This window comes from Podarcis vaucheri (genome assembly GCF_965113315.1).
Source record: "Podarcis vaucheri genome assembly, chromosome: 17".
NCBI lineage: Eukaryota > Metazoa > Chordata > Lepidosauria > Squamata > Lacertidae > Podarcis > Podarcis vaucheri.
In genome coordinates this window covers 27,443,156-27,463,397 of record NC_138755.1, presented here as the reverse complement: position 1 = coordinate 27,463,397, position 20,242 = coordinate 27,443,156, and the positions used below count along the sequence as shown (strand labels likewise).

Below are 20,242 nucleotides of genomic sequence, written 5' to 3'. Positions count from 1 at the left end.
GACCACGGTGAGACAAAGTGGACCTTCTGTGCTTTGCTATCATTGCGTTGTCACAGATACGGTACATATTTCCATTAAAAAGGTGGGGGGGAGGAGAGAGAAGAAAATTATTGAATTAAAATAGGCTTGCACAATTTATCATATACTGGGTTGAATGCATCCCATCAGTCATGTATTGTGAGTTGCCACTTGTGTCTGATGGTAACTCCTCTACTAGCATGCCAAGGAAGCTGGAGGTGATAGTGCTCAAAGCCAAACATGCAGAGGATCTGATTGCCAGTCTACTTTTAATCTCTTTCCTTGGCAGCTGCTTTCCCCTAAGTATTAAAAGGGATAGGAGCAGGGGAAATTAGCCTCAAGAGAGAGAGAAGCAAATATGCTCCTTACATTCTGCATATTTGACTGCCATTTGACAGCGGAGAAGCCTTCAGAATTCTCAACAGGCAGAGCTGGTCTGCTCTCACGCAGCAAGTGCAATATGCCACCCATGCATTCGTTTTTAAAGTATTTGGGGTGGGTTTTATTGGGGGGGGTGCTTTTACCTATTTCTAAACTGTTTTCTGCTGTTTTTACTGCACATCACCTTGAGAAGCTTGTGACCAGGAGCTTTTGCACTTCATAAAACTCCCGTTTTAGCAAGTAACTCCTAGTGATTCCTGCATGAGCTGGATAAGCTTTTGGATGGAACAAAAAATAATAATAAGAGTCATGCATAGTGTGAAGGTGGTGTTTGGCACGACTATTTTCCCTGCCTTATGTGTGTGCTTAATGGCAAGCACCATACCAGGTCCATCTTGCCTGCACTATCTTTGTGGCTACACTTGGGCAGGAAAGGACACTGACAAACTAGAATGTGTCCAGAGAGGGCAACCAAAATGGTCAAAGGCCTGGAAATGATGCCTTATGAGGAACGGCAAAGGGAGCTGGGCATGTTTAGCCTGGAGAAGAGGAGGTTAAGGGGTGATATGATAGCCATGTTCAAATATATAAAAGGATGTCACATAGAGGAGGGAGAAAGGTTGTTTTCTGCTGCTCCAGAGAAGCGGACACGGAGCAATGGATCCAAACTACAAGAAAGAAGATTCCACCTAAACATTAGGAAGAACTTCCTGACAGTAAGAGCTGTTTGACAGTGGAATTTGCTGCCAAGGAGTGTGGTGGAGTCTCCTACTTTGGAGGTCTTTAAGCAGAGGCTTGACAACCATATGTCAGGAGTGCTCTGATGGTGTTTCCTGCTTGGCAGGGGGTTGGAATCGATGGCCCTTGTGGTCTCTTCCAACTCTATGATTCTATGATTCTAGGAAATCCTGTTGTTCGTTCTTGGGGCTGCCATGCTGATTCATTTCCATTTTGTGTATATCCCCGACTTCCTGCTGAAATCCCATAACATTTAATCCAACAAATGTTCTACTTTGGTTTCGTTCTGCTTTCGTTGTGCTATAGCCGCTTTAGGCAGCAATAACGTGATAGCATTCAGGAAGTGTTGCAGAACTAACTAAAGTAGAACAAATCCATCACTAGTGTGCTATTGTTGTGTCAAGAACATGTTCCAGCAGACACCTGCAATAAAACACTGGTCCGGAGGGTCCTTCATTGCATTCTTCTAGCCTTTGCAATTAGCTTTAAAAAAAATAAATCAGAACGAGGTCATCATGAAAATAATTAAGTAATTTGCAAGTCTTTCATCTGAAGGTATTGCTCTCCGAATTATAGCTTCACTATTAATTTGTTATACAAATGATCATTCTATTCCAGGAATAAAAGGTAAAGGGACCCCTGGACAGTTACGTCCAGTCAAAGGCAACTATGGGATTGTGGCGCTCATCTCACTTTCAGGCTGAGGGAGCTGGTGTTTGTCTGCAGACGGCTTTTTGGGTCATGTGGCCAGCATGACTAAACCACTTCTGGCACAACGGGACACCGTGACAGAAACCAGAGCACATGGAAACACCTTTACCTTCCCGCCACAGTGGTACTTATTTATCTACTTGCACTGGCATGCTTTCAAACTGCTAGGTTCGCAGGAGCGGGGATAGAGCAACAGGAGCCCACCCCGCTGCGGGGATTCGAACCGCTGACCTTCTGATAGGCAAGCCCAAGAGGCTCAGTGGTTTAGACCACAGCGCCACCTGCGTCCTTTACCTTACCTATTCCAGGAATATAGGAAATGGCCTTATACCAAAACAGACCATTAGCCCATCTAGGTTGGTAGTGTCTATACCAGGCATCCCCAGACTCGGTCCTCCAGCTGTTTTGGGACTACAACTCCCATCATCCCTAGCTAACAGGACCAGTGGACATGGATGATGGGGATTGTAGTCCCAAAACAGCTGAAGGGCCAAGTTTGGGGGTGTCTGGTCTACACCAAGGATGGGAAACCTATGTTCCTTTGGACTACAACTCCCATAATCCCTGACCATTGGACATGCTGCCTGGGGCTGATGGGAATTGGAATCCAACATCTGGAAGGCCACATGTTCCCCATCCCTAGACCACACTAACTGGCAATGGCCCTGCAGCACCTCAGACAAGGAGACTCTCCTAGACCTATCTGGAGCTGCCAGGGATTGAACTTGGTGCCTTCTGAATGCAAAGCAGATGCACTACTGTGTAGATGTGGCTCTCCCTCCGTGAAGCTTAATAAATAATCAGATAAAGAATTCCACAAAATCATGTAACTAACCGGGATCCAGAGTTCCTCAGTTAGCAATTTCCTGTTTCACCAGCCAAGAATCCTTTGCCATCAAGCACCTAACATTTTTTTTTCACTTTTATGTTATTTCATTTAGGGAAAAGACCTCAACTGCTTATCTGGTTTCCATTTGCAAAACTGAGAGCTTGTTAGTGACCAACTCGCTTGGTGAGATGACATTCTTTAAATGATGTTGTAGACACTGTGCAGGGTTACAGCACCTCCCATAAAATACACTGCAACACTGTGGGGGAAGGGTTTACGAAATTTTGTTAGGAACTATCTTGGTAAAGATAAAAGGTAGTCTTTCCCAGGGCCAAAGTTTCACTAAAACCTTAGACTGTGAATAGCTGAGAATTCTCCTTTATATCCTTAGCATCCCCTCTCACAGTTACAATAGATTTTTTGGGTTCCATGGGAAGAAGAAATGACTGCTAAACCAGTTAAAGTCTGTCATCTAGATGCACTCTGGGAAGCCACGGTTTCCTCAACTGTATAACGAGAATCATAGTGACCCATCTAGGACATTTTAAAAGTGCTATTTAAATGATTTATAATAACAATATAAAGTTGGGCCCAAAATAACACATTAACTATTTGTTTGCCCTGGTCACAGACTGGATGCCTTAGAACAGCATGACTTGAAAATTTGGCACGATTTATCAACCACAACATATTATATTTTCCTTCTACAGAAGGCACTAGTATGAGCTCCAGATTAAAAAATATGTAAATAAAAAATAAAAAAGATACAAGTTGTAATGTCACACATAAAACTGTTAACTTGCACAGCCCTCACAGTAAACTGTACCATTTCCCCCCATTTAACTACAATAAATGGTTATAGCAGCAATGGTTAACAATCATACAAAGATCACAAATGCATCGATAAAACATGCATATTTAACAGGAACATCACTGAATTACACAATGCATAGAATTTTATTATTTTTTGGCAAGACAGAGATTTATTTATTTTTTTAGAAGCAAATTACTCCTCCCCTCCCCCTCCAAAACAACCTTGCTGCTAAAAAAGTTGGCTTCACTTGGAACAGGGAATTGGTTAGAAGAAAACAAGGACAACCAACTTCCATATTCTCAGCAGTCGAGGGAAGAGGGGAAGTATATTTTGCTGCACAAACTAATCTCTTCACAAATGGGCTCTGTACTAAAGTTCTGTACTAAAGTTGATGACAACTACCAATAAGTGCTACAAGTTAAGGGGCAATGTGCTCAAGCAAAGCTGGAGCATTATAAACTCCCAAAGAGAGATGTAGCAATGTATGGAATGGCTCCTGTAACATGAAAACATTTTAACTCTTATGAGTGGAAATATGGGCATAGACTATATAATAGCCTTGGTTAAAATCTGGTGGCCAAATGAAAATGTAGGCAGGGATATTGCACCTTAAGTACCGTATTTTTTGCTCTATAAGACTCACTTTTTCCCTCCTAAAAAGTAAGGGGAAATGTGTGTGCATCTTATGGAGCGAATGCAGGCTGCGCAGCTATCCCAGAAGCCAAAACAGCAAGAGGGATTGCTGCTTTCACTGTGCAGCGATCCCTCTTGCTGTTCTGGCTTCTGAGATTCAGAATATTTTTTTTCTTGTTTTCCTCCTCCAAAAACTAGGTGCGTCTTGTGGTATGGTGCGTCTTATAGAGCGAAAAATTTGGTAGATCGTGATGCTGAAATCCCCTCTTCTACACAGCAATTAAAGGTGCAAAAGTCCTATCTGCTCTTTTATCTGCCCCATACATCAGGCACAGACAAAGAGCTTCCAGATCTGCTTTTAGGCCCCAGATGAATAATTGGTTATTCTTGAGTTAGAAAACATCAAATGCATAGGGGCCAACTCCTAGGGGCTGAGATCCCTTCTCCCTCCCCCCCATAAAATATTTGAGGGGCCTGTCCCCCCTCAAAGTTGATGAGCATTGCCATTCAAATGGTGTACATGTGCCATGTCTAATGATCAATTATGCATACCTGCCCCCCAATATTTTATTCAAGTTGCCCCCCATCATATGTTACTGTGTGAGATTTAATATACTATAAAAAAAATCGCTCAACAGAAAATTGTTCTGTAATGAAACAATGCAAATTTCCTAAATATGTGATGGGAGAATCAAATCACCAGGAGGAGTAAATGTGGCATATAGATCAAAAGTCCCCCGGCCCCCCACTACAGATTTCCTAGTGCGGAGTTGTATATAATGGAATATGGGGCCAGATCAGCTTTCCTCAATCTGATGCCCTCTGTACACACTGGTAGTGTGGCAATCCGTAAGAACCACATACAGTCATACCTCGGAAGTTGAACAGAATCCATTCCAGAAGTCCATTCGACTTCCAAAATGCTTGGAAACCAAGGTATGGCTTCCAATTGGCTGCAGGAAGCCAATCGGAACCCGTGTAACAAGCATTGGACATTTGGGTTCCAAAGAGCATTCGCAAACCGGAACACTCGCTTCCGGGTTTGCGGCGTTCGTGAGCCAAAGCGTTCAAGTCGCAAGGCGTTCAACTTCGAAGGTATGACTGTATTGCAGAGGTAGCTAGTGTAATGGGAAGATGCTTCCAGACTACAACTCTGATCATTCTTGGTCATTGGCCATGCTGGCTGGCGATGATGCAATCTGGGAGTCCCAACACCGTATGGAGGGCCCCACATTGGCTACCCTTGATATACTGTATGGCGGGGAAACCCTGCTGCTGGGGAACAACTGTGCTTGAGCCTTGAAAAAGAAAACCCAGTTCTCTCGAGATCTAGCTAGGGCAAAGACTCCAAAAAGCATGTGTGTTTACTATGGAGCATCACAACAAGTGTGCTTGGAACTTAGAGGGGCAGGGAGGTCTCTCTGTTTTCATGTTGATTCCCTAGAAAGTCCCCCCGCCCAATTAAAACAACAACAAAATGAGGTTTGCGACTGTACTCGCAGCTTTTCATGGTTTCTGGAAGATTGGGGGGCATTGTTTTTGCTGTTATTGCTGTATTTTATCAAGGAAATACAAATGCTGGCCACAATTTAAGCAACCTTATAATTCTGTTTTGCATTGTGGCTGCTTGGTGTAGCAGCTACAGCTGAATCTTTGACAGTATATATATATTTTAAAAATGACTTATCACAAAAGTGCTAAAACATTGGTTCTCAACTAGGGAAAGTTAAGATTGTTTGCTTGTGTAAAAGTCTGGTTTTTTGCCATGACACTTGTTTTTGCATACGGATAAATATTATACTTTTTCTTTAAGACCACTGTTATTTTTCAGTTTGTTGATCATTATCATGTCTTCTCCACCCCCCAAGCTGGCACGATTGAGACACAAGGAGCAAATGAAAAATAGAGGAAAATGCTCCAGTAAGCTGCATCCCATTTTCTTTGTTCCTTCTCTCCCCCTTAAATCAGGCTGGAAAAGAACCATATTTGCCGGCAAGAAAGAAAATAGAAAATTATCTCTCTTCTCTCCACACATAATACTGAATTCATGTCATATTAAAGCATCATGGGGAATATACACTCATTATTATTATTTTTTAAACCAAATATGTTTAGGTGCAAGTGATGCATTTTGGACATGATTTAATGACAACATCTTCTGCACAAGCTCAAAGGCAATAAACAGGAGGTGCAGAAAAGCATTCTGGGGCACCACTATTGGTCACGGTGTCCCCAGTGCTCAGTTCCCACTTGTGAACCATGTTGTCTTCACAGAGGGTCTTCTCAAGATATGGCTGTGTTACCAGTGGCGTAGCGTGGGGGGTGCAGGGGGGGCCGGCCGCACCGGGCGCAACATCTGGGGGTTAGGGTTAGGGGGCGCAAATCCACGGGTTAGGGGGCGCAAATTACTTGCCTTGCCCCGGGTGCTGACAACCCACGCTACGCCACTGTGTGTTACAACTGACTTAAGTGCGTAGTGTTGCTTGCTTCTGCCTAAAGACTATGGCCTGCCTTGTATATGCCTGAAAACTATTTCCCCTTTTGAAAATCTACCATTATATTAGCACCCTATAAGTAGGTTTCGTCCCCCCACCCCCACTGCCATATCAGCACTATAAATACTATATAAGTTATACTAAACTATTTCTATTCACATCTTTGTAAAAAGAATATATATATATATATATATATTATTTGTTTTAATAAAGTGAATTAACACTGGGGAAAGGTGAATCAGGAGGGGAGCCGTGTAGAATCACAACTGAGGTGTGTCCCTGGGCACAGACCCACAGCTTCAAACACAACATGTTCTCATCTCGAGTCCTCTCAAGCCGTGTCTGAAGAAGAGTCATAAGATGCAGACACGATGAAGTTGCCAGAGCCAGAGTGGCTCGCCATGGACTGAGCAGCCTGCTGGCTTAAGTTGTTGCAAATCAGAACCAGCTGGTTGCTTTGAGCTTCGGAGAGTGTGCTGCAGCTCTGGTACACGCTGAAGTTGGTCTTCCTACCAGGGATGTTCCCCTTCTCGCACATCGTCTTGACCATCTTGGCCAGCTTATTTTTACCTAGGGCTTGGCAATTGTACCAATGAAGTGCAGCTAGGTTAACAACCGGCTTGATGGACAAGTAGAATGGAGCGTCCTCATATCGCATTGCAGGGGGGCGCCTTTGGGCGTACTCCTTGTAGTCTTGCACGGGGCAGGTCTGCGGAGCGTGTTGCGTTGCGTACACTCTGGAGTCCGTGCCTGTCCTCTTGGTTTTAGTGCTCCCATCACCGCTGTCTTGACCCATCCATTCCAAATATTCCAGCCCTGTCTCTGTCACCCGAAGCCTAATGTCCCCCCATTTGAGGGTGGAGCCATGGAAGCCAGTACAATGGCCAAACGCCTTGGTGTTGTTAAGCCAGACGAGGTTCAGCAGTCCCTCGGGGTTGTATCGGCTCAGTAGGCCTCTCTTGCGTAAGATAAGCTCATCTGCAAAGGTAAGCTTCATGGACTTGTGTGGCTTGTTTCCTTTCCCTTTGCACCTCAGCTCTATCTGCTTCTGCTTCAGGGCTTCTTGAGACCTCTTGAATTCCTTGTCCCTGGTAATGCTGTATCCGTATCGGTGCTCCTTGAGATACCTCTCCAGCCCACATTGGTAATTGGCCAAACTATTTGGCTCGTATTCCGAACCATCCTTCTGCCGGGCATCGACAAAGAACGATGCTAAGTAAGCATCCAGCTCTTTGCAAGGAATGATGTAGATCTCCCGGGTTTCCGAGGGATACTTAGAGATGAGAAACTCCCTGAAGTTTCGGAGGGCTGTCTGGGTACTGCGAATGGTTTTCTCATTTTGCTCTCTGCTCAGTTCTGCAGCTCTCTCATCTTGGTCTGGGAGAGGCAAAAGAAGAGATGGGAACGGAATGAGTTTAGGAGATAACGCTTTTTTCTCAAATTTAAATTTTCCTTTAAACAAAAGGGGGGAAATTAATGTTCACAAAGATCGCAAGGGTATTACGTATTACATACCTGCCATGTTTGGAAAGCCAACTTCAGTTTCACAAATGATGTTATCAAGGATATGAGAAACCAGCTAGTTACTGGCTCACATTTTTTGTGCAGGGAGATTTGTAATAGGCGCGGAATATGAGATTTGAGTTGGTCTGCATTTTGGAAGAAGCTAGAAAATAGAAAAACTCTCCACTGTTCTGTGCAGACACCCAATTAAGAAAGGTAACCCCCATTCTCAAACCATTTCATTTGTGAAACCAGAGGTTGCGCTGGTTCCAACAACAACACAAAACTAAAGCCACATTTAATACATCGAAAACACTTTTAATGAAATGCACTTTTCAGCGTGGTAAGTCAGATGTCTCTTTCAGCATAATACATATTTGTGCAATACAGTATGTTGACGTACACAGAGCAAAATGTTTTAATTGCAGTGCAGTTTGCTACAAGTGGCAAAAATATAGTGATACGTCTACAGCAGGGATGGGAAATCTTAAGCCCTCCAGATGCTACAGGGATCCAACTCCCAACATCCCTGACATTGACCATGCTGGTTGGACCTGATAGGAGTCTAACTACATCTGGAAGCCCGCAGGTAGAGATGGGGGAGAAATCCAACTGAATTTACATTTAAAGGCAAACCTACCTAATTCACACTTCCTCCCCAAAAATGCATGAACTTAAACCCAGCCATCCTTCAAAATCCACAATTTCCCAAATTTTGCAATGCAGTTCTCTAGCCAAATAATGTGTACAAAAATGTACAAGTGTGTATAGAAATGCATATATTGCTGAAAATAACTTATAAAATGCATCATATCAGGCACAAGTGCATTGCAAAAATATGAATCTTAAGCAAAAGTGCATACAAAAAGATGCCTATTAGGAGAATGCACTAAAATGCTGGTGAATTTTCATGAGGACCATCTATCATCTATCTACTGTATGTATGTATGTATCTATCTATCTATCTATCTATGTGGAAATGTGGATAACTAGATTTAAGTGAGAATCTGAAAATTGACCAGAATAGGAGAAGACCCAATCTGAAACAGGCTGATGTCATGTGACTTCAACATCATCACCTCTCCATACCTTTAGAAAGGAATAGTTTTGTTTTGATTGATTTCAGTCTCTTAAAATGGGACCTGGGTCTCCAAATAATAAAGAAGTTCTATGTCAGGCTCTTCCGGTTTCGGTCTGAATGGTGGTGGAGGTTCAGGTTTAAGTCATGGCTAAGTCCAAGAACCACACCACACGTAACCAGTCTCGCAAGTGGCACAGAAACGGGCAATAAGAAACCCAGATCAAATAGATATGAATCTCTGAAGGGGGTTGAACCCAAGTTCCTGCAGAACATGCATTTTGCAAAGGAAAACAACAAGAAAGGGCTGTAGAAAATGCAGGCCAACAATGCTAAGAATGCCAAGTGACCACCTTGCCTGCAGACGGCAAGAGGGACTGACTAGCAATTGTTTTCTTCTTTTCACTCAAGGCATTTTGTATAAATAAAATTGAGTGTAACATGTGTGTGGGGGGGGGAGAAGTTCCATGTCCTATACCTCCCGGAAAATCAACTTCAGTGAAGCCAGGGGGCTGAAAAGTTTGGGTCTTTCTGATAAGATTTCTAGCACATCCCTCAATCATGAATCCTAGCCAAGTTAAAACCAGCAATAAGTAAAAACCATTATAAATTACACTTCCAGCTTTTTTTCAAGAACATGTATCCCCTTCATTCTTCATATTCGCTTAAACATACATTCATCTGTCAGCAACCTTGGCCCCAGATTAGGATCATAACTGGGATTTATAGAAGTAAATAATCCAAGCCAGCTCATATGTTTAATTCTCTTTTCATATAAATTGTTAACAGATCCCATTTCCTTTGATCACGATCTCTGTTCTTTAACATGCAAACCATTGAGAGAATATGAGTTTCGGTGTGTGTTTGTTACTGTATTATAACTGTATGATGATTACATTGTGAAAGGGGTTTTCATTGATACTTTAACTACTATTACTACAACTAAGACTGGGAATGCAGCACACAGGAAGGGGTGTTTAACCTTTTTAGCATAGACACTTTCGTTGCCCCCCCCTTGCAAAAAAACAAAAGAAGCTACTAAGGGTGCCAACTTGAATAAAAAAAGGGGGGTAGATAAGCCCCACCCCACATAATTGATCACAAGAGGTGATGCACACACACCATTTAAGTAGCAATGCAAATCAACTGGGGGGGGGCTCAAATATTTTATGGGGGATGCGAAGGAACCTCAGCAGCCACTAGGAGCTGGTAATTATTATTATTATTATTATTATTATTATTATTATTATTATTATTATTATTTTATTTATATCCCGTCCTCCCCAGCTGAAGACGGGCTCAGAGCAGCTAACAACAATAAAAGTAACACAGTTTACATAAAATCACAATCAATTAATTGAACTGTAGTCTAAAATCAATTCATTCTAAAATCAATTCAAAATCAAATTAATGGCAACCATTGGGCTAGAGTTCTGTGAGGATTACCAAAGGAGGGGGTCAGACTTTGCCAACGGAAGCTGCTGTTAGCCCTTGGTTGAAGATTCCATAATAAGGAGACAGTTTTGATTAGGACTGCGTCATGGGGGAAAGGTTAAAAACCCCTCCCCTGAAACAACAGTGCATTGTTGAAGGAAAGAGTGCAGGCTATATGTACTAAATGTGCACCAGTCACATCAAAAGTGATGGTCCATTAGCTATTTCTCTGCTCTGTCTGATAAAGTCTCCAGTATGCTGGTCTAATCTCACACAAAAAGAACTTGGCCCAATAGAGGCTGCAAGAGGAGGAGGAGAAGGAAGCAGTGTTTTGGAGTCTCCAGTCGTATGGGATGCAGGAGATGAGGTGCATCCTCTCCCCACCCCCATCCAACTAAGAGATCAAGGAAGACCTATTTCAGCAATAACAAGGATCAAGAAACACCACTGGGTAGTGACTAAGTGGCAACCATATACCTTCCTCCACCTCGCTCTGAGATACATATTCTTCATGTACCAGTGAAGTGTGTGCACTGCAGATCAACTCCCACAAAGGTGATGTTATGAAAGAAGAAAGACCATTCTGACTTGCTCTTCAAGTGCCCTGGTTTCACCAGCAAGAAAGAGGTAGGTGTGTGTGTGTGTGTGTGTGTGTGTGCAGCTGACTTCATGCTCATTGTGAAATGCTGACAGGCATACAATTTGCATGTCAGCTGTTTTGACACAACATCATATTTAATGTTGATCACTGTGACAAGGACTAAATGTTTTCTAAAATGAAATTAGCCCATGCAAATGAATTATGATCAAGTGCTGTGACTAAATGGCTTGAGGAGTTTTATTGTCCTATTTTCAATGCAAAAGAGGCTCTCTGTATTATTATGTATCCACGTCCTCCCTCTTTCTGCTGTATGATTCCGTATCTGTTTGAAATATATATAAAATAATGTTTTCCAGGTTTTGGTTTGGTTTTAGATGCGGTAAAGGAAACCTGTATTGTCTCCAGTGCTCAGCAAAGGCACTGATTTGAATAAAATATTGGGTGGTGCCCAGGTAAGCCCCACACCACATAATTAATCATATGATGTGGTGTACCCACACCATTTGAATGCAATGTCCATTAATTTTTGGGGGGCGGACCCTGACACCCTCAAATATTTTATTGGGGGTGAAGGGACCTCAGCCCCTAGGAATTGGCTCCTATGCTCTCCACCCCTTCACCTGCAGCTGACTGCCTTATCCCATATCACTTGGGAAGACAGGTGAACAAATGCCAGTGTACTGGAAGAAGCAGAGATCACTGGTGTCGAAGCAATGATTCTTCAACATCAACTTCATTGGACTGGTCGTGTTGTTCGGATGCCTGATTACTGTCTTCCAAAGCAATACTCTGTTCCAAACTTAAGAATGGTAAGCGTTATGCCGGTGGGCAACAAAAGAGGTTTAAAGATGCTCTCGAGGCAAATCTTTTTTAAAAAATGTAGTTTAAACACTGACAACTGGGAATCACTAGTGAGCGCTCCAATTGGAGAAGAGCCTTCACCAAAGGCATTGTGAACTTTGAAGAAGCACAAACTCAGGACGAAAGGTGGAAACGAGCTAACAGGAAGGCACGTTTGGCAAACTCTCACTGTGATCAGTTCCTGCCCAGAAACCTATGTCCCCACTGTGGAAGGACGTGTGGATCCAGAACTGGCCTCCACAGTCACCTACAGGAAGACTGTTAAGACCAAATTCATGGAAGGCTGTCTTATTCAGCTATGAGTGGTCACCAAAGAAGAAGAAGACACCTGGTGGAGGCTCTTCCCCATTTCACCTAGGTAGCCCGAAAGGCCTGCCTCCATCCCAGTTTAGGAAACCTGAGTAAACAGAGTGGAGGAGGTGGAGGAGCCATGGAGCCCATCAAAAGCCCCACCTAGAGTCTAGCTGGAACTAGGTCACACAAGGAGGGGGTGGGAGATAGTGATCTGTCAACGAAACAATGCAGGTGACATTGCCAATGCCTTTATTGAACAGTATCCAGGTTGGAGAAGATTGTGAACCAGAAAGATACACAGGGAGAGTTGCCAACCAGTTGCCCCAGCAGGATTTCCGTGCTCAACAGACAGCAGGTCCATTTTTAGCACAAGCTCCATGCTAGGAACACCTTCACCTGTTGCATAACTGCCTGTCATAAAGAGATTTTCAAGGGTGCAGGAGCCTACCAGGAGCAGGTAGGTCACAACCCCCCCACAGAGGTCACCGCTACTTGTCATGGGGTGGGTCTCCCTTGTGGTCAGCACAGAAAGGGGGCGTAGGGCAGATCCTGCCCCTGTGGGAGAGTGGCCTGTGGAATGCAAAGGGAGACAGAGAGAGAATAATGAACAACAGCAAACAGCTGAAACACACGGTCCCTGGACTTGGATGCTCAGTTGTTTTGTGAGATGGAAGGAGAGCATGTTGCACCTGGCCAGGCTAGATTTGGAATTACAGGACTATTAAAGTGGTAGGTGAGTGCTTTCAATGTATGGTGTGGATATGGCCATGGTCTACCAGTGACAGGTTTATATTCTGGTGGTAGCATGATGTGGTTATGAGTGGAGCTACCTCCTGATGTTCTCCTGGTTTTGCTGGACTGCAGCTTCCATCACCCCCAATCATTGGTCATGTTGGCTGGGGTTGATGGGGATTGTAGTCCAAAGATACCAAGGGCACAATGTTGTTGAAGGCTGAGTTACACTATATCCTATGCTCTGTCATGGTGATGCGGCAGGGCTATCATGGGTACAATTCCCCCCCCCCAAAGTCAATAGGAGGGATTTTTTTTTGCACCAGGCCTAGAGCTGGTGCAAGATTAAGGCATCAACGGGGGCATCTGTGTGGATTAAAAGGGTGAGATGTGGTGCCAGTTATGCCCCTTCTTTGTGCTGTCTCCATCCTGCCCGTGACTTTGCCCTGTTTCATTCATTCTAAATGGCTCAGGACCGCAATACCTCAAGGACCGCCTCTTTCCATATGAGCCAATCTGGACCCTGAGATCATCCTCCGAGGTCCTTCTTTGTGTGCCTCCTCCTTGAGAGACCCAGACGGCCCCACCCAGAATGGGCCCATTTGTGGAGGCTCAGGGAGGTTTGGCTGGCGCCTTCATTACAGTGGTACCTCGGGTTAAGAACTTAATTTGTTCTGGAGGTCTGTTCTTAACCTGAAACTGTTCTTAACCTGAAGCACCACTTTAGCTAATGGGGCCTCCCGCTGCTGCCGCACCGCCAGAGCATAATTTCTGTTCTCATCCTGAAACAAAGTTCTTAACCCGAGGTACTATTTCTGGGTTAGCAGAGTCTGTAACCTGAAGCACCTGTAACCTGAATGTCTGTAACCCGAGGTACCACTGTACACACCTTTAGGTGCCTGGCAAAACATTCCTCTTTAACCAGGCCTTTAGCTGATTGGCATCTAATGCCCTTTTAAAATGTGTTAAGGGGGATTATTGGGTTGTTTTTGTTTTTATTATGTATTTTGTGTTTTATATTGTGATTTTATGTTGTGAACCGCCCTGAGACCTAAGGGTATAGGGCAGTATACTACTACTACTACTACTACTACTACTAATAATAATAATAATAATAATAACAATACCAGTGTACCTCTGACAATGGAATGTTCCGATTTCTGTACTGTAAGATTCTGATACTATGCACTCTCACCTAGGGGTTAACCCCAATGAACACATTGTGACACACTTCCAAGTAAACATGCATAAGAATGTGCTGAACCCCTGCAATTCTATATACTTGAATTCAGTACATGCCCATGTAAACACACATAGGACATTGAGCTCAATGGGGTTAACATATGAGTAAACATGTGCAGGGTTGTTCTGTAAATGTCTCTTTCATCACTGATGTCACCGTCTCTATATAAGACATTGATCCTGAAGCTTCAAACACATTAGTTTCAGAAGAAACCTGCACAACGTCCCACATCACTGACAAATGCCACCTAGTTACATAGGGGGTGGGGGAGTAATCTGCTATAGCAACATGAAATTGATCAGCCACAATGTGATCATTACAATCACAGATTTTCAGAGGCTATATTGTGCCAGTCTTCAGAAAATTACTTCTACAAAAATAAGTAAAAATAATGCAAATACTAAATGATTGAATGAATGAATGAATGAGTTCAGTATAGAATAAAGGAACTCCAGTTTAAGCCACTCAGAATGACCATTCTTCAGGGTAGGTAACACACACACTCAACAATTAGAACTTTCCATGTCGGCAGAATTTTGACTGCCAACATACCATACCAAAACAGCCTCCTGTCTATGTCTAGACAGTCATCCAATTATTATAGCAGCGCTTGTCACAACATAAGTCACATGGATCATGGGTTTCTTAATTCTTGCATGAGGAAAGTGAATGACAGCCTGCAATGAGGCTATTATGCTATTATGAACTAAGAGTCTCATCAACTCTTCCAACATTAGCAAATATAATATATGCTCTTGGAGTTATATAGCCACTAGACATGGTTTAGGGATCTGGAGTTTGTTGAGTGACAGGTTCTGAGTTTAGAAATAACCTTCACCAGAATTTGCTGGCCCTTAACCAGGTATGATGACAATCAGCAGCTGATGCGAGGGAAGAAGGAAATCCCTCTTTAAGATCAGAAGAGAGCTGTCAGGGTTGGTTTTACCAGCAGGAAGTGTGAGCAGCATTCTTCAGGTGGGAGATTTTGCATGCCATTACAGGGCAAGCAAGCCATCAAATCACTTTGCTTATTTCACTGGTTTTTTACCAACCTTGGGCTGTGTGAAGAGCATCATCTGCTGCTCTAAGGACTAAAAAGTCACCAGTCATTTCTGGGAAGGGCAGGAAGAGGAAGCTGGTTATCCTGTGTTCCAGTTCCAGTCTCTGACCCCTGATTGGCTATGACATCCAAGTTACAGCCTTTACATTTACAGAAGAAATAGTTATTATTCTGTTTTTTGTTTTGCTTTGGAGAAGAAAAAGTCTGAAGATGACAGACCAGATTTCAAATGGTATAACTTCTCTCTTAGATTCACTGACTCTAGTTTACTTACATCCACTAAGAATTTGGTTGGATTCCCAGGTGCCAAGTTTCAATAATTGTTTCTATTCTTGCTTGACCTACTTCAATTAATAAATCAGAGCAGAGGCTCATGCTATAAAAAGTTCATTTCCTGGTCCAGTGCACATGACTTGGCTTTTGAGAGACAATGGGCTATTCTGGACTGTTGCTATTCTGAGGTGTGATACAATCACATATCGAAAAGTTCAGGCTCTGCAATTCAAGTTGATTTGGTGTTCTTGCACAACAAGCCCACTCCCCACCAACCCCTTCAAAAAAGTCGGGTTTTTTTGTGATAAGTGAAGTAACAGGAAAATGCAATGGAAAGTGTGGGATGAAAATTGCCTGATGTAATGCCTTATAACCTTCTCACAAACCAGTCAGAATGAATGAATACTCAATACGCTGGTCAGCATTGAAGAGCCTTAATGCAATGACTGATGGAGCCTGGTCCACTGTCACCCAGGGAGCTTCATGGATGAGCAGGGATTTGAAACCTGGTCTCCCAAATCATAGTCTAACACTCTAACCAATACACCACACTGACTCTCAGTATATTCCAGCACTTATATAGGCAGGGTGTCAGTGGCACAGTACAAGAGCATATTTATGACTTATTACATATTCCTACAGACCATCAGTAGTGCAACTTCACAGCAACACAAGACCTGATGCAAGAAATTTCCCTCCCTTTGACTTTGCAGCTTGGAAATGGACTTCAATGTGATGACAGGCTGGCATTTACCTGCCTCACCCGTGATGTGACATGCAATATTGGGGGTGGGGCAGGTGGGTGTGATTTGGGGATAAAGGGCCTTGGGAGCCAAATTAGGACCCCTAGAGGCAACAATGGCCAGGATGCTCCCAGATAGTCCTCTGTAGGGTTGTTAACCTACTTGCTCTAGACAGGATTCTGAGTCCTTGGAATCTCCATGGCAGACAGTTATGCAAGGAGTGAATGCATTCCTAGCATGAAGCTAGTGCCATATAGGGACACTTGTACCTGCTACCCTACTATATATCAAGCCACTGCCTAACACAGATGCTTATCTATAAATGGGTTTTCGTATTATCATGATCACCTGGATAGCTCAGATGACTAGAGCATGGTACTGATAATGCCAAGGTTGCAGGTTCGATCCCCATATGGGACAGCTGCATATTCCGACATTGCAGGGGGCTGGACTAGATCAGGGGTAGACAACCTTTTTACACCTACCACCCACTAATGCATCTTTTTGGATGGTAAAATTTCCTTACCGCCCACCAGTGCTCGATGGAAGGATTGAGCTTGTGCCATAGAACCCTCTAGTGCCCACCTAGAATCCTGAAACACCCACTAGTGGGCAGTAGGGTCCAGGTTGACAACCCCTGGACTAGGTGATGCTCAGGCTCCCTTCCACAATTTTATTATTCTATGTGTTTATCAGTAAGGGATCTTCCCTATCATCATGCATTGAATGATTGCTTCCGTGTTTGGGGGGCATGTGGACAGCGTCGCCAGCGCAATTCCTGATTGGTAGGGTATGGCAGCATTTCCAGGGATGCAGAGGGTGCTGTTTTCCTGTTTTTCTTTATTACATACCACCCTTCATCCAAAGATTAAAGGGTGATTCACAGCATAAAAACACAAAACGTTCCGGTTGGGTGCCTTCCCCTTTCCATGCATAGGATATGGTGGTAATTCTGTCAGTGTATCTCCTGGTCCTGACATAATACATATATAGAATTGTTCTGTTAGTGAATTGTCTTGTACCCTTCGTTATTTTACATTTTTCAGTTGTCATGTTATTCACAATCAGCATGGCCTGTTGGTCTGAATAAACTGCGTCAATTCCTCTACAGAATGATTCTCCAAAATTTATCATTTCCATTGTGTGTGTTTTTCATAAATAACCATGAAACGTTGTCAAAGGCCTTCTCTGCATCTATAAACACCAGCGCCGCTTGTTTTTCATTCCTGACCTCCAGATATTCTATAATGTCAATTATATTCCTTATATTGCCTTTCATCTGACAGCCTGGTAAAATGAATTAATATGGTGTGTCAGCATTGCATAACATGTGGGGAGAAGGATAAGAGGAATTGGTACTGATTTCATCCTTGTTATAGAGTATATAGCAGGCCTTTTCAGGGGTGTTTCAAATATAAGCGATTTCACTTAAATGCACAGTGCCTTGGAACATAACCCCTGCGTAAATTGGGAGTTGCCTCTACACTACATGCTTTATGCCTGAATAGGGCAGACGCATATTGTTGCCATCGCATCCAGTCTGGCCTTGGTAATGTGATGCTACAACTTTTGTACAGGTCTCCTAAGTAGGGCACTAAACAGAGAAACAAAGAAAAAACAGAATATGGAATAAATATTTTATTACATTAATCATAATAAGCTGTGCTGTATTCCTAACCAAAGAATATTCTTAAATCAACTTTGGAATGCGGTTGTAATTTCAGGCTTAGCAGCACGAAGCCACAAGACTGTAATTAATATAGTAAATCACACTCTGGAGTTTTCTGTGGAACCTGACAGTACTCAGGTGATATATTGCTTATCTTAGGCCCTAAGCAGGATTTCTTATATTATTATTATATTGCCAAAGGTAGTGAATCACAGATGCTCTGTTCTGATTTATGTGTTATATCCACTGGAGATGTAAAGATATAACATGTGAGCTATTGCTGTCAGCTTCTAATAGTGCAGAGAGAACCGATACAAACTGCCCAGGGAATCTCATTTTCATGGTGTTCTCACCTTGGAATGAGCATAGCTACAAAAAGACTGCTTTTACATGAATGTTCCCGTTTTCTTTTCAAATTTTGAATCAGATCAAGTTTCTGACTTTAAAAAAATAATGTGCCTCCCGTTCCCCCAGCTTGCATTCTTTCTGATTAGGCACAGTATGAAAACTTGGAAACCTCTCCAGTGAATGCTGTTGGCAATTTGGGGCAGGGGAAGGGGGTAAAGCCTTGCCAGGAATAAAGGATATCCAAAATCAGGAGCCATTGCCATCAAGATCAGGCAGATACTTGTTCGTATCAGCAATTTCTGAATTTCCAGGGGACCTATTATTTATTTTATTTAAAATATTTATAGCATGTCTCTCCCTAGAACAGCTCTAGACAGTTCACAACAAAAACACAACAAATAAACATCTGGAAGCAGAGCAGTGGGCTACTTTTTCATTGGTCAGCTGAGTACCAAAGCTGCACTTTTTCTGGAGTAGATTCTAATCTTTAGTGGGTTTATGAACTAGGGTTCATAGCTTAGTGGTAGATCTTGTGGTTTGTATGCAGAAGGTCTGAAGTAAACTGAAGCACACCCAAGTATGGCTTCAAAGGACTCCTGCCTGAAAGTTGAGAAAGCTGCTGTTTCATCATTGTTGACGATATTGAGCTAGCTCAGGGTTTCCCAACCTTGGGTCTCCAGCTGTTTTCATACTACAACTCCTATCATCCCTGACCACTGGTCCTGCTAACTAAGGATGATGGGAGTTGTAGTCCAAAAACAGCTGAAGACCCAAGTTTGGGAAACCCTGAGTTAAATGGAACAATGGTCTGACACAGCATAATGCAGCTTCATACTTTTATATATTTCTTAATTATCTATGCAACCAGGAGTATATTTATTTACAATGTTTACCCTCACTTTTGGGACTTGTTCACATTTGAGCTGGATCTCACTTGGAATCCATGTTTTCTCCATTCAAATTCGACTTCATCAGTCCACACACATGTTGATTGTGGAAATATATATGTCTGTGAACATCCAAAACATGTAAATTGGTAGCAGTCCGAGTTTCATAAATTGTGCTAGTGAACATTGGCCATAACCATTACCCTCCTTATCTAATTAACTCTGGACTTGGCTCAGCTTTTCTTCTTCATACATACTTGCTGTTAAAGGGCAGTGTTTCTGCATATCCCCAACGTAATTGTGCAATGGATATTTTTCAGCTCGTCTCCCCGCTCCCTTCCTCCTATAATTGTTTCCGGACTGTTAATAGCACAAACTGAATAATTAAATTCTGGAGAGGAGGGGGGAATCACCTCAGATGTTTTTAATTCATCATTTTGAAAGGGAGACATTTACGATTGCCTTATCTTATACATAATCTGTTTTGCTGTGTGGTTTTCAGATGCCTCCTTGCTTTCCTGTAATAAATATTCACACTTTTGTTTAAGCCTAAAACTGGCAGTAGGCTTGTTGCGTGATTTAGCTGGAGCTTCATTGTTTGACAGCTATCATAAGCCAGAAGACAAAATGAAGCAGAATGAATATATATGTGTGTGTATGTGTTTATGTATATCTGTGAATGGAAGCCAAAACAAACAGCATATGCATGCACAGCTGAAGTGAGAATGCAAAGACCAACCTTTCTGACTCTTAATTTGTTTTCCCAGAGTTGCAATTAAATCAAGTGAGCTTCACAGGACAAACCCCAAACAATACATGAGGCCGGGGAGCAGCGTGTCTATCTGAATTTCTATGGAGCCAGACTACAGAGCAAGAGGAAAGAAAACAGAAACTTGG

The 20,242-nt window shown here is 42.8% G+C and overlaps 1 protein-coding gene and 1 long non-coding RNA gene across 10 annotated transcripts in view; both read right to left on the bottom strand.

Moving 5' to 3' along the window:
* LOC309522205 overlaps positions 1-20,242 on the bottom strand; it is a 218,734-nt gene that overhangs the window by 118,750 nt on the left and 79,742 nt on the right. The gene's annotated exons all lie outside the window — the stretch shown is intronic.
* The window catches only part of KIAA1958, a 71,271-nt gene that overhangs the window by 28,239 nt on the left and 22,790 nt on the right, over positions 1-20,242 (bottom strand). For 4 of the 9 annotated variants that reach the window (XM_082204780.1, XM_082204781.1, XM_082204782.1 and 1 more), the window contains one exon: positions 6,803-7,996. The exons of 4 other annotated variants lie outside the window; for them this stretch is intronic. In XM_082204780.1, the coding sequence (XP_082060906.1) occupies positions 6,951-7,996 (1,046 nt within the window). In that variant the 3' untranslated portion in view covers positions 6,803-6,950. Of the gene's footprint in view, positions 1-6,802; positions 7,997-20,242 lie in introns of those variants that run through there. One more of the 9 variants, XM_082204788.1, reaches the window with a different exon arrangement.